The sequence below is a fragment of the Homalodisca vitripennis genome, chromosome 2, assembly GCF_021130785.1.
Source record: "Homalodisca vitripennis isolate AUS2020 chromosome 2, UT_GWSS_2.1, whole genome shotgun sequence".
Classification (NCBI taxonomy): Eukaryota; Metazoa; Arthropoda; class Insecta; order Hemiptera; family Cicadellidae; genus Homalodisca; species Homalodisca vitripennis.
Window position 1 is genome coordinate 86,944,804 of NC_060208.1, and position 15,153 is coordinate 86,959,956.

The 15,153-nt window shown below is 33.9% G+C and overlaps 1 protein-coding gene across 2 annotated transcripts in view; it reads left to right on the plus strand.

Moving 5' to 3' along the window:
- The first annotated feature begins 8,300 nt into the window (after positions 1 to 8,300).
- The window catches only part of LOC124354321 (ras-related protein Rab-40B), a 44,084-nt gene continuing 37,231 nt past the window's right edge, over positions 8,301 to 15,153 (plus strand). Inside the window, exon 1 of one of the 2 annotated variants that reach the window (XM_046804680.1) lies at positions 8,301 to 8,707. In XM_046804680.1, coding sequence (XP_046660636.1) covers positions 8,542 to 8,707 — 166 coding nt within the window. In that variant the 5' untranslated portion in view covers positions 8,301 to 8,541. The remainder of the gene's footprint in view (positions 8,708 to 15,153) is intronic. The other variant, XM_046804682.1, reaches the window with a different exon arrangement.

Consider the following 15,153-nt stretch of genomic DNA (forward strand, 5'->3'; position numbering starts at 1 on the left):
TCCGGAAATGTAAACGGAATTTCTGCTAAGTTTTTAGTTGATACTGGAAGTTCTGATAGTTTTATTGATAGTAGTTTTGTAAAGGCTAACAACCTTAAAACATTTCCAGAAGTCAAACAGGTGTCGATGGCTTCTACGTCACTCGTTTCACCAATTAAAGGGTATGTTAGGGTAGATCTGTATGTACAAGACAATGCTTACCAACAAATCAAAATGCTTGTAATTGAAAGGTTATGTACTGATGTACTGATAGGACATGATATCATGAAACTACATACAAATGTTACTGTAGATTTTGGGGGACCAAGATCATCATTCTCCGTTTGAAACGTTGCCTGTGCTAATGTGGAACCACCATCATTATTTCAGCACATGACTAAAGATTGTCGACCTGTTGTGACTAAGACAAGGCGGTTTTTTGGGGAAGATGAAAAATTTATACAATGTGAAATACAGTCTCTTCTGAAAGATGGTGTTATCGAGGAAAGTGTTTCTCCATGGCGAGCTCAAGTGCTCATTACCAAAAATGAAAACCACAAGAAACGACTTGTAATAGACTATTCTCAGACAGTAAATAAATTTACATTATTGGATGCTTATCCTTTGCCAGATATCGAATCACTTGTGTTAAAAATTGCTAAATTTGATACTTTCAGTTCATTGGATTTGTCTAGTGCTTATCATCAGATACCAATTCCAGAGCATGAAAAACAACTTACCGCTTTTGAAGCTAATGGGCAGTTGTATCAATTCAAACGCATTCCTTTTGAAGTAACCAACGGCGTGTCCGCTTTCCAAAGGACTATAAATAAGATTATTTCAGAAGAAGGACTCGAAGGTACTTTCGCATATATTGATGATGTTACAATAGGAGGAATGGGTAAACAAGATCATGATAAAAATTTAGAAAAGTTTATGGCTGTGGCTAAGAAATACAATCTAACATTGAACCTGAAGAAATGTAAATTTGCTCAAGATACTATATCTATCCTTGGTTATCAAATCAGAAATAGAACTATACGTCCCGACCCAGAGAGATTACAACCACTTTTGGACATGCCTCTGCCTCATGATGCTGCTTCTCTTAAACGAACACTTGGATTGTTATCATACTACTCCAAATGGATACCAAGGTTTTCTGACAAGATTAGAAGTTTAGTAAGCTGTAAGAATTTTCCTATTGAACCAACCTCCATTGCCGCTAGTGATTTTCAAAACATTAAGAAGAATATAGAAAGATCATTTCTTGTGACTGTTGAACCGGACAATCAATTGATACTCGAAACTAATGCTTCAGGAGTTGCAATAGCTGCTACACTGAGCCAAAATGGACGTACTGTTGCCTTCTTTTCTAGGACTTTGTCTGGAAGTGAAAAACAACATTCAACAGTAGAAAGAGAAGCACAGGCCATCGTAGAATCTATTAAGAAATGGAGACACTTTTTGTTAGGGAGACAATTTATTCTCTTAACTGATCAAAAAGCTTTGTCATTTATTTTTGACCAAAAACATTTTAGCAGAATTAAAAACGACAAAATCATGCGCTGGCGACTAGAGCTTTCTCCTTTCTCGTACGACATTCAATATCGACCTGGTAAAGAAAACGTTTCTGCAGACGCACTCTCTCGGATCTGTAATGCCTCTACGACTGACAACAAACTTTTTGAAATGCACCAGGCTCTTTGTCATCCAGGAATAACGCGTTTCTATCACTGGGTACGCAGCAAGAATTTGCCATATTCTTTGAATGAGATCAAATCAATGACTTTATCTTGTCCTATTTGTTCAGAGGTCAAACCTAGATTCCACAAACAAACCAACACATTGATAAAGGCCACTTCACCTTTTGAAAGACTCAATATTGATTTTAAAGGACCACTACCATCGTCAAGTAGAAATCGTTATATGTTAAATATTGTTGACGAGTACTCTCGCTTCCCATTCTCTTACCCCTGCAAAGAGATGACTTCGAGTACTGTGATAGAATGTTTGGAAAACTTGTTCTCTGTTTGTGGGATACCAAATTACATCCATTCTGATAGAGGCAAATCATTTTTGTCTGATGAAATAAGGACATATCTTCATCAAAAGGGGATTGCTACAAGTTTAACCAGTCCATACAATCCTGCAGGAAATGGACAAATTGAGAGGTATAATGGAATTATTTGGAAGACCGTTATACTGTCACTAAAATCCAAAGGACTGGACCAACGATACTGGGAGTCTGTACTTCCAGAGTCTCTACATTCGATACGCTCTTTACTGTGCACAGTAACAAACTGCACTCCACACGAGAGAATGTTCATACATCCACGCCGATCAACTAAAGGTACTTCACTACCAGCATGGTTACTGCAACCTGGTCCAGTACTAACCAGGCGAAATGTAAGAAGCAGCAAATACGAACCACTAGTTGATGAAGTTGAATTAGTAGAAGCAAATCCACAATACGCACTAATTCGTTACCCCAATAGAAGAGAATCTACTGTTTCACTAAAACACTTAGCTCCCCGAGGTGATAAAAGTCTAATGGTAACAGACTTATCCAATTGGTCGGAAGAACAGGAGGTGGAGGATGAACATGAAGATGCATCACAAGGAAATAAGGAAGATTCTTCAAAAGACACTGAAGTTGAATCTGAACAGTTCAATCAAGAAAATAAAATAGTTTCTCCTCGAAGAGGATCAAGAATAAGAAGGATCCCTGAACGTTTCAATGACTACCTCCTAAATTCAGTGGGGGAGAATGTTATATAATTTACTCCATGTAAACATAACTAGATCATCTGTTATATTTAAAGAAGATATTAAGTAATTGTTTATACATTCTGATTGAATATCTAAGGTTATCTAGTTGAATTTTGTTGATTAAAGCCTTAGTTTGTAAAAAGGTTTTCTTAGTTTCATTACACAGATTTCCATCATTTTGGTGTTGTTTTTCTTCTTATTAAATGCAGAATATGATACATATCGTTATAAATAAAATTTGATTTATAAAAATGTAAAAATTTTAGTATTTATAAAACACTTTTTTACTTTTGTACAAAAAGTTAAGTTTCGACCTAATTTGAGTGTATACGGTATTTTTAAGGTTTTTTTCTTTATATCGTGATAAAGGCCATATAATTCTAAATAAAACCCATGTGTAATATCTTATTCTAGAATTTTAAAAACATGGCATTATATGTATTAACAAAATGCTGCCCGGTACTGACATTTTATAAACTGTACTTCATTTGAGAGAATATAGAAATTACTTAGTAATAATGTAGTTTTCCAAATAAATCTAATAAAACATCAATATAACACAAATAAGTATGATTAGTAAATGTAGAAACAAATACTTGCTAAAATATTTACATAAAAGTTTACATTTACTAAATAATAACCCTAATAATATTTACACTGAAAATTCACGTTTTTCGCTTGGACACAACTCAAATCACTACATTACTTTTGTAAAGAAATACAGTAAAATACTGTATAAGTTACTGTTTTATTTTGTATTTACTCAAATGCTTGGTTATCGGCACATAAACAACAAGAAAGGCCGTTACGCAACACGGTACTCGTCCGCTACGTCGCGTGACTGAGAGACAGAATCATTGCACAGGTACTTCGGTATTATCACAGCCCACTATTTTTGGACGAGTTTTCCTTATCAGAGATCAAAATAAACTTCATTATACGTTCCTCCTTCCATAATGAATCGAAAAATACTTGTTGAGTCATACTTCCTATCTCCAAATCGTCTCCAAATAGACACACGGATGACCTGACATTTTCGAATAATGAAACGTTGTTCTTATAGTTTTTTATTTAATTCATTGTCGTAATAAATTGTAAATTCCAAAATAGGTTATTTATAAAGTTAGTTGTTTTTAATACTGTAATTTATTTTGGCCCCGATAAGGAAAACTCGTCCAAAAATAGTGGCTTCTTGATAAGTACACCCAAACAACATAAGTTTCACAGATAAAATAGTAGAGAAACAAAATAAAACTCGTATTTATTGATAGTTTGGAACCTATTGAATACAGCTGTCTGGTTATTTGGCCAAAATAATCTTGTACTGTATCGAAATACGAAATGTCAAAATTGGCGACACTGGCACTTTAAGCACTTTTCGTACCGTCAAAATTAGCGACGCTGTGACACTCAAAGGGTTAAAATGGATTAAAACTCAGAACAAAATATTTATTATATTAGCGTTATTTATGCTTTTAAGAACAGAACTAGCTTTACGGAACATAATTTCTGCTACATTATCCCCATGGTGAGTTTACAGCAAAGATCACTATTCTTTTGCTGGTGGTATTATTCTGTTTATAATAATGTATACTTTATTTTGAAGTGTGAAAATACGAGTGATATAATGTAATAACATTCTTGGTTGGTGTTCATAAACTGTTACGAAGACTGTTACAATATGAACTTAGGTTTAACAAAATGGATACCTCAAAGCTATATCCTCCTTGACAATTTATCCGTAAATAAAGGTTTATTTACAAGTGTGCGATAATCATAGTTATTTTGCTACTACAAAATTTTATGAAACTCCTGGTGGAAATGAAGACGACGACCAAAACCAAACTGGTGCCAACTAGAAATATAGACAATTTAGCAAATACATTAACAACAAGCATATGAATAGTATACATTTTTCTTTAAAAATATATGCTTGAAGGATTTTTACTGTCGAAAAAGAAATCATGTGATTTCGTTATTTAATTTCCGGTTCTATGGAGTCTTGGCATGCAAGTATTATATAAATATGGCGTCAAACAGCAGACACGGAAGAAGAGATCGGTTGAGCAAGTGGATGTTGGCATTATGAAATACCGTTTATCCAGAAGGTCAGAGTGGTCAACACCACTATTATTAATTTTCTTAAGGAAGACCGCACCCACCTGTTGTCTCCTTGAACATCACATAGTGTTCCAAGACTCCATGATGCTTGTAACAAGAGAAATGTAGAGGACCTTCATAGCTTCAACATACTATGCTTGACGGCACGGGAAATTAACTCCAGTGCTCTTGACGCTTTATTACAAACGTGGTTTATTTGAAGGTCTAATCTTAGATCCGACAACATTAATTATACTTCAAGATCCCGAACACAGTTCTTCTTAGATAAGTGGTGCTACTAAGAGTAGAACAAAAAACAATGGAATGTTTATTTCGACAGAAGTTAATACTGACACAATTTTTGTCAATCATCATACAATTTGCATCACGCCATTGTTCAGTTTTCCGCATGTTAAGCTAAAGGCGATGGCAATCCTCCAAGCTATTTATGACACACAAAAACTGTGATAACATTTGCAAATAGCAAGAACTTTGCTCAATGGAATCAGCAATATCATTCAGGAAGATGTTGAAAAAGGGGCCGATGTGGGAATCCTGAGGCCGTCAAGATTTGACATTAATAGGTTTAGATACAGCATTGGAAAACTTGACTGCTTTCTTCCTGTCAAAAACATCACCTCAATTGCCACATACTATAAGATTTAAGTACACGTTTGTGTATTAAGTTATTACATCAGAGGAAGAGGGTCTATTTTAATCCTCGAAACATAGTGTTATACATGTTTAATATAACGATAGCAAATATCCGAGACCCTATTATGTTTACAGATATCCGGCCAAACCGACAAGCATGCGAAAGGTTGATCTGAAAGATTGTAGTCATGATTCTTATTACAAGCCGCTCCCATAATTTAGGACTATTCGTAACATAAACAATATTATTTAATATAATAAAATGAAGTTATTTTATTATTATTATTTCCATAAGTACGAGAATAACAAAACATGGCGTGATGCTCCAAAACACAAACGCAGGGAAACACTAGGTTTCCACATGTGTCTTATTAAGGAAATAGATCGGGCAGTGAAAGAGGGGGTGGCGGTAGGCGTGGTCGAGCTCCTGCTCCTCCCTCCCCCTATGCGCAAGAGATCTTTGCGCAGATCGCTTCTAAGCGGTTCATCTATAATTTAAGGTGTTTATATTCCTCATCAATCACCAAATCATATATTTTCTATCTGTTGTAACTCGGTTGAGGAAGTCTGCCTCCTGTGAACCGACTGCAAAGATCATTCTTGCCGAGTACTTTAACCAGCCCGAAATTAACTGTTCCTCTGAAACTTGTTTGTGTACCTGTAAATGGTGCATCTGAACATCTACTAGATCTGGCTAATTTCATTCAAGTATCTCAAATTAACACAGTTTGTAATCCACATGGAGTCATTTTTATCTCGTTTTTTTCCTCCGACAATCGCATAGTGGTAGAGGCTGCCACCGATACTATACTTTGCCTATACTAAAGTAAGCCTTTCATCCTGTACTTGGGTTTTCTATATCACTCTTCTGTCTGAAGCCATTTGATCGGAATGTTAGCTACTACGACTTAAGGAAGTGTGACGTTGATAGAGTCTGAACGTGGATTGAATAACTCGACTATCCTTACATTGATTATGTGGGTGCTGATGACTCTTTTTCATAGTTTTGCCATGATCTCGGTGACTGTATTTGTCGTAACTCTCCCTTGGAGAGAAAGGCAATATCTAGCTTCCCACATTGGTTTTCGGCGGAATCTAGACCTATGGTTATTAAAATATAATCTTGCACAAGAAATATGAAAACATCTTGTCTGACGCTGACTATATTTCCTTCAGGAATGCTAAATATCAATGGAAAGATGTCGCTGGATCCCACCTAATCATGCCCACCTAATCTCTAAACTTAAAGCGCTTGGAGTTGTTGGCCCTCTTTTGCAATGATTCCAGAGTTATTTGACCGGTTGCAATTTACAAGTGAAGTTTGTTTCGTAACTTTCTGTTTATGTGGTGCAGGCTACGTCTTGTGTGCATCAAGAGTCACTCCTGGGCCCCCTTTTGTGTAGTCTGTTCATAATGACACTGGAAGGCTCTTGGATTGCAAGTTTCAACTGTTCATATGTGACATTAAGATCTTCCAGAAGGTGTTATCATTTCGCTAGCAGTATTCTCTTCAAGCTAACTTAAATAATGTTGTTTTGTCGTGTGAGGAGAACGCTATGAGGTTGAATGCGGCCAAGTGTCAAGTTTGGACATTTGGGAGATCAACATCTTTGCTTCCTTTTGATTATTATCTACATGGAGAACTGTTGGAGAGGGTTAATACTGTGAGAGACTGAGGGCTGTGTTTTTCACCTAGCTTTGATCCAGAAGAGCAAGTAGCAGTAATCTTCGTTAAGGAAAATTGAGTGTTAGGACTTATTGCTTTTACATAAAGGAATGCTTTATCATCGAGTTACTGTACATGACACTTGTGCGCCCTATCTTGTAATATGGGTCTGTTATTTCAGCACATTATAAGGTTGGACATTGCTGTTTAATTAATAATGTACAGAGACGCTTTCTTCGTCTGATGGGTGTCACGAGTGGTCATAATTTCTCTGAGGTCGACGTCCATGAAATTGCTAATCAGCATAGTATCGTCTTCCTCTCTTCCAGAAGAATTGCCTTGTATCTGATTTTCGTATTCAGGGTTGTTAATGGCTTACTTGATTGCCCCGTGCTCCTTCAGCTGATCGACATCCACATTCCACAATAAGTCGCCTGATACAGACTTTTACCAGACATCAGCATCATACTGCGTATGCCTACCACATCACAATCCCTCGTGTTATGCTCTTCGGAAACGCCTCTCAGACAGAGTTCTTTGGACTGCCCCTTCAGACCTTCAGGAGCCAAGCCCTCTCGTTTGTATCTGAGTCTGGTCAACTTACTTTCTAGGTCGTTATATTATTGCTTATAGTGTTGTAAACCTTATCTTCTATATTATTTTGTTATTGTTGTTTAATTTGATTACCTTATATAGTCTTGTAATGTTATTTATTATCATGGGCTTACTTGTTGCTTTATGTTTATGCACGTTGTCGTTTTTTCATTGTTACTGTTGTGTTTGCTATTGCTCTTATTGGTAATACTGTTATTGTTATTATTATGATTTTTCTCGTATTACCAATATATTATTTATTGAATAATTGTTTTAGTTTATTAAGTTTGCATATTGATTTGGCTTATTGTTGCACATGTTGGTTGACGTGCTTGCAACATGCTATTGTTTTGTTTTTCTGTAATTAATGCTGCCTTCTTAATATCCATATTTGTGAATGGTGCATTACCGTTGATAAATACATAAAAAATAAAAAATGTAGCAAGGGGAACTTAGACATAGCTAAAGGTACGTGGCAGCTTCGACTTCACAATCGATTGTTACACGGTTTGGTAGAGATGGTACGAGAACACAAAAAACGCAGGTGGAATAAAATAGAATGGCAGGAGCAGGAGCAGAACAAAATAAAATGGCAGAAGATCGTGTGAAGTAGTGGCCTTTAGAAAAAGATTTATTTTGTTTCTTTGCTATACGGACACAAGTGTTACTAAATTCATTTAAGCAGTGAATGTTATATATTGTTTATTAATTTAGTTTGGTTCACAATAATCTAAACTCGTTTATTATGCTCCAAAGAAACAAAAGTGTGAGCCTATGTTATGGCAATGGACCAAAGATCCTCTTCATGTCAACAGAAACAATATGATTATTTATTGAAATTTTTATTAGTTGGTGATAGTGATGTTGGAAAACAAGAAATCTTGAGTGCTGATGGACTTGAAGACGGTTCTTCAGAATCTCCTTTCTGTAGTGGAAGTGGTAGGTGTTAGTATCGAAATCATTTCATATTTTAATTTCTTATTGGTCTAGTGCTGAGCTAATTGTTTTATAAGGTGTGCCTGTTGATTGGATAAAAAGAATAACCAGGCCTAGAAGTTATCCAAGTCTAAATTGCCTATTATATAGTAATTTGTCACTGTTAACATAGGACCAGGACCTGTTGTATTCTGTAGGGCCTGACGTATTTCACTGCTAATAAATATGGAAAACTTTCTTAAGGTTGAATTTGATTATCAGTAGAACTAAATGATTATATTGGGACAAACAATTGAAATGTTATAGTTTAATCTAGGACTAGGTTATTTAGTCAAACCACTATGAGTAGGCCCTAACTCACTTTACGATTCTTACTTAATTAACCCTTTGTACACTGTAAGTGGAATAGGGTAGGGTACGATAAGCGGACCCGGTTTTTAATATCGAAGAATGCAACCATCGATACCTAATATTCGCATCTCAAATCCTAGTCTATCAATCAATATAAAAGTATCTTTAGTCCTATATGAATATTAGCTAGGCTACATTTAACGAAAGTTAAATTGCCACTCCTGTAAAAACCACTCCAAGTGCAACATCAACCTGTGATGCAGTTCAAAAACCAAACTGTGGATCTGATCTCGACAATCTACTTACGCAGCCTGGACCTAGTAGTGCTGTTGTTTCATACAAACATAAATCTACACCTACAACCCAAGACAAATTAGCCAAAGTCCTGTCACCTACAACAGACTGAGAGAGTGTTCCTTCACCCTTTAAAAAAGACCTATTTTGGCCTGGAACTCCAAGTAAAAAAAAGAATGTATCGAAGAGGAAACGAGAGAAGCTGCCAGCAGTCATCACAAGTAAGGAATGGCTAGAGTTTGAACAAAAGAAAAGGGAAAGAAGAAAGCAAGAAGAATTGAAGAAAGCAGAAAGGAAGAAGGCAAGGGAAGAAAAAAAGAACAAAATACCAGACAAACCACAGAAAATTTCCAGAAAAAAGTTAGTTTTCGACGAAGAAGAAGACTGGACATGTAAAGTGTGTGACAGAAGGTATTCTGCGGAAATAATTCTGAACATCAGAGCACGTTGAATCGAATGTGATCAGTGTAAAAACACTTTCCACTACAGATGTGTCCCTAAAAAACACAGAGATGCATTTGGTATAGAAGAGAGTGACGAAGATGATGATGAACTAGTCTTTTATTGTCACATCTGTGCTAATGATATTGATTCGGACGTTGATCCCCTAGTACTGAGTGAAAGTGATGAATAATAAAATAGGCTATTGACATAAACTTTCCTCAAAATAATTCTGAATATACATATATGTATATTCAGCTTTAATATATGAAGCTTCATATATGAAGCTTTAAATATTAAGTTGCCTGTTTGTTGAATTACATTTATTCAGTTGGTTTTACATACTGAAAAAATCATAAATCTTATAAATAATATTATATAAATAGTAATTTTAACTTTAAAAGTAATAATTAAAAACTTGTTTATTGTTGTTAGCAAGTAAAGTTCCTTTACAAATGTGATTTTGAAGACTATCAAACACTGGTAATATTGTAATCAAACACTGGATATTGGTTACCAATCACTGGGTAAAGTGTTTTTGTTTGAATTTATATGTTTTTTTCATAAAATATATAACTTTTTACTGGTGTATAGATATTTAATATATAAACTAGATTAATTAAGGATCAGAATGCACTAATTTTTATGCCTCTACAATAAAAAGTCATTCAGATATGAATTTTTGTCTCACTTTTTTCCTTAATACTATCAAACACTGGGTGGTTTACCCTACTTTAATATTTACAGTGGTCAAACAAATTATTATAACCAAAATTAGGAAAACTGAAGATGACCATATTTGCTACTCTCACAGTTACAGTTGTTTCTTTCCCACAAACTTCACATAATGGGTTTTTCGGTACGAATACAACATGTTGAAGTTACGAAAAACATATCTTATTTCAAAGCAATGTGGTGTAGTTTTCTAAAATTGACTGCTATTTTTAATAATCAAATGTTAATTATGTAAAATTGAAATATTACTTCACGTGTATTATTTGAAAGTGTTTACAGTTGTTGATATAGATTATTTAAGTTAATAATTCAAAATAATTAATCAGTATCGATTGATTATATATAGATGGTTATGATTAAGTAATATCCTTTGCCAATTTCGATATAAAAAACCGGGTCCGCTTATCGTAGCCTACCCGCGGAATATCTTACTGATGAAATATGATTCTAAACATTCCATGCGGAATTTAGGCTATTTCAGAACTACTTCTTATCATAGGCCTAATGTCAGTTTTCTACAACATTCTGTCAGAATGTGTGAGATCGCTTCTTTGGTATTTTAATGTGATGCAATATGCAGCAGTGACTCATTAACCCTTCTTTCCGATTAAGAAACTCCCAGAATGATGCATTGGTTTTTGTCTTTGTGCAGCAGGGTAGACTTTAACCCTTTCAGGACTAATAAAAATTAGAGAATGACCTAAAAGTTGCACCAAATTACTCGTATAGATATATACTATCAACAAAAAAAATATATAGATGTAGTTTTAAGCAATTTAAAATTAAAAAAAATAATGTTTTAATAGATTACATCAAATTTTTAAATTTTTTTTGCAAATAACTAAAAAAGGAAAAATAACTTTACTGTGGAAAGCTATTTTATTATATTGTACATTTAGAAAGGAACAACCATACAAAATGTTGTGTTATTTCTCTCATAAATAAATTTTTTATGACACATTTTGTATAAATACGCATAATTGTACTTCGCAACATTTTATAAGTGTTAAAGCAACTGACTCTTACATTGCAAGAAACATAAAATAAATATTCACATCATGGATGTACCGGTAAACAGATGATTGTAGGATCCATAAACAATTTCAATACAGTTAAAAAACACTATTTACCAAGAAATATTTACACAATTTTATTTGAAATTTATTTTTTATATAAATCTATAATATAAAAATGAAACTGTTCGTGTGTAACAGCATCACTCACAAACGGCTGGACGGATTCGCCTAATTTTTTTTAAAATTTGTTCGTCTTGATCTGTAGAAGGTTATAGGATACTTTTTATCCCTTTCCCGATTCAGGATTCCGCCCCACTGGTTACAGAAATACCCGTAAGAAATGCATTGCAGCAAACATATGTTATTAAGTGAAAGAGTCTTTTCAAATTTTTAATCAGCTGTTCTTTGTAAACATATGTAATGCGACAAAAAATATATTTATATATAAATTTCTTTACACTTATAGTTTTAAAGCATAGAGTAAGCTTAAGAGAAACGACAAATTTTGTTTAAACTGTTTCTGCAATCATAATATATAAAAATGAATGTTTGTGTGTTTGTCCTTTATAGACTCAGAAACTATTGGACCGATCACTATGAAAATTTGTATTTTTCTATGTAGAAGGTTTATACGCAATGCCCATTGATGTAACTAACCACCAGGCTGTACTGCAAGATATAAAAGTTATCAAAGCGCCTGCACATTATAAACTGCAATTACAACACAGTAGTTACGTATATTAAAATATCCAAACACTATTTGAAGGCAAAGAAATATACGGGCAAAGCTTAAGAGACGCGTGCGAAGCCGCGGGAAACAGCTAGTCTTCTATATATAAAAGAAAGTCGTGTTAGTTACACTATTTATAACTCAAGAACGGCAGAATCGATTTGGCTGAAAATTGGTAGGGAGGTAGCTAAGAACTGGGAGAAGGACATAGGATACTTTTTATCCCGTTCCCGATTCAGGATTCCGCCCCACTGGTCTCTAAAAGTTACAGAAATACCCATAAGAAATGCATTGCAGCAAACATATGTTATTAAGTGAAAGAGCCTTTTCAAATTTAATCAGCTGTTCTTTGTAAACATATATAATGCAACAAAAGAAATATATGTTTATAAAATTTAATTACTATTTTAAATTTCTTTACACTTATAGTTTGAAAGCATAGAGTAAGCTTAAGAGAAACAGCAAATTTTGTTTCAACTGTTTCTGCAATCACTGTTAAACATAGACTTTACTATCCAGATAATACAATTCAAATTTGACGTAAAAATTCACCTTTAACTGCAATATTTATTAATAATTAATATAAACCATGCCCGTGCTTGATCGGAAGAGCAATGCAGATATCAAAATTACTATCTTACGTTGGCTACAAATATAAAGAATGTTAGAAAACCAACCTTAGTTGTTTTTTTTGACAGAAGTAGGGTTCTCAAATCTCCGTGTGTACATATTCTCTCGATCGAGACAACAAAGCAAGCTCAATCATGGCATCGGAGATATAACTAATTTGATCCAGAAGTGATACACACGCAAAGCCTAAAATAGAAACCATACGCAATTTCGCCTAACTTCTGAAGCTCATAATCATTAGACTGTAATGATATGTACCTAAAATATGCCTATTTTCGTTTCAAAATTACATTGAGCGCCATCATTTATTACATTGTATGTGCGCTAATGAATTCCGATTTTTTGACTCCTGTCCACGCTGGGCTAATATAGTTCAATTGTATACAAATATCATAGAATATTGGAGAAAAATTCCAGTTATTTCACAGATGCATATTGAGACTGTTTTGAAATTTAAATCTTAAATAGATCATGAGCTTGGAGTATCTTCCAGTGACTATCATTGATCTCAGAAGGGTAATAACGACGTTCAAAAGAAGTATGCCTCCTATGTCCCAATTGTTCTGTAGGAAATCGTGTGTGAAGCCGTGGGTAATTGGGTATCTGGTTGTAATTGGTGTTTTATTGAAAATCAAGAGTTTTCGTTATACAATACTACAAATTTATTGACGAACTAGCCGTATATCCCTCGGCTAATCGCGCATAATTGCTTTTATTAAGTAATATAAGGACTTCGGTTCTAAAGATTGCGTGAGAAGCCGTGGGTAACAGCTAGTATAAATATAAATTAATTTAATATTTACAACCACAAAATAAAATGATGAAGAATCCAGCATACAATAATACGATTACACTAAAGCATAAAGAATTAACAACAAAAGATCGAGTCAGCTGATAATGTCACTTGACAATTCGAAATAAAAATGCATAGACCTCCAAAATAAAAATGATATTCATATTAATTATCTACAAATATACCAGGGAATAAAAAACATAAAACTTTAATCATTTGACGTCGTATTTATTTAAGAAAGCGACGAATATCAAGGAGACTATATTTTGCCGCCTGGAATTTTTCAGACGCGATCTATGGCGGCAATATATTGCCACCTGGCCCGGAAAGGGTTAATAAGCGGCCTACAATTGTTATTTGATTGCTTTTATCGAATGGTTTGATTGTTTTTATCCAAAGGATAATTCGATAAATTACAATTTATTTAACTTATCATATGATTTAAACTTATTAGTTATAATAATTTTATTGTAAACAATAAACAACAAGGAGTAACTAATATTTTGAGACTTTTGACAATGACGATAAATATGAAGAAAATATTTCTCACAAGTGGCTTCATCATGTGGGTTTTGCTCTTGGTAACACATGGGTAGAAATCTTTCCTCCATTTCACAAAAGCGGTTACTCATTGATATCAAGCTGGGCAAGTTATAAATATTGTAAGGTTTCTTTGATATTTAAGTCTAGGCCATAGTTGGTTTTGTTGACTTGTAATGTTTTTGTAAAGAAAATTGTATTGTACGAGATTCTTCTTGTTATGGTAATTTATTATAACTTATTGTGTACGATTTTTAGATATCGAAGTTGGATAATATATCGAATTGTTCGATAATAGCAATCTAATAACGAGTGTAGGCCGCTTATTAAAGTCTGCCCATCCAGCATATTATTCGGATATTTTTTAAAATATGTGCTAAATGGTAAGTAATAAGTTTTATAGAGTAATTTTTGGCTACATTATAATAAGCCAATAATAAGGTCACCAAATCAATCGGATTACGATTATCAATTTTAAATATCGATACTATCGAATACATTAGACCTATGGATATTCATAAATAATCATTACTAGCTTTATTTAGACTAGTGACGTCATTGCTAGCTGTTGCTAGTGACGTGATTATCAGCTGTTATTTTGTTTATATAGGAGAGGAGAAGGCTAGTAACAATTGTGATGAATATGCCGATATTGGCTCAATTTTATAAATACAGCAATATTTTTAATGGTTACATGATAATGACCTTGATCCTTTAAATCTGAATTGTTCAGCTTCTATTAGCGAAATGAAAACTAGAATTATTAAAGGTGAGAATCAAGAAAAGTAAGAACAAGAAAAGGTAATTAAATGTTATTATTTTGCTGTAATTATGTACTGTATTTTAATTTGTAAATTATACTAATATTCATACGTTAATTTCTAAGACTGAAAATAAGCAAAACCATATTGTTCTTTGAAATATC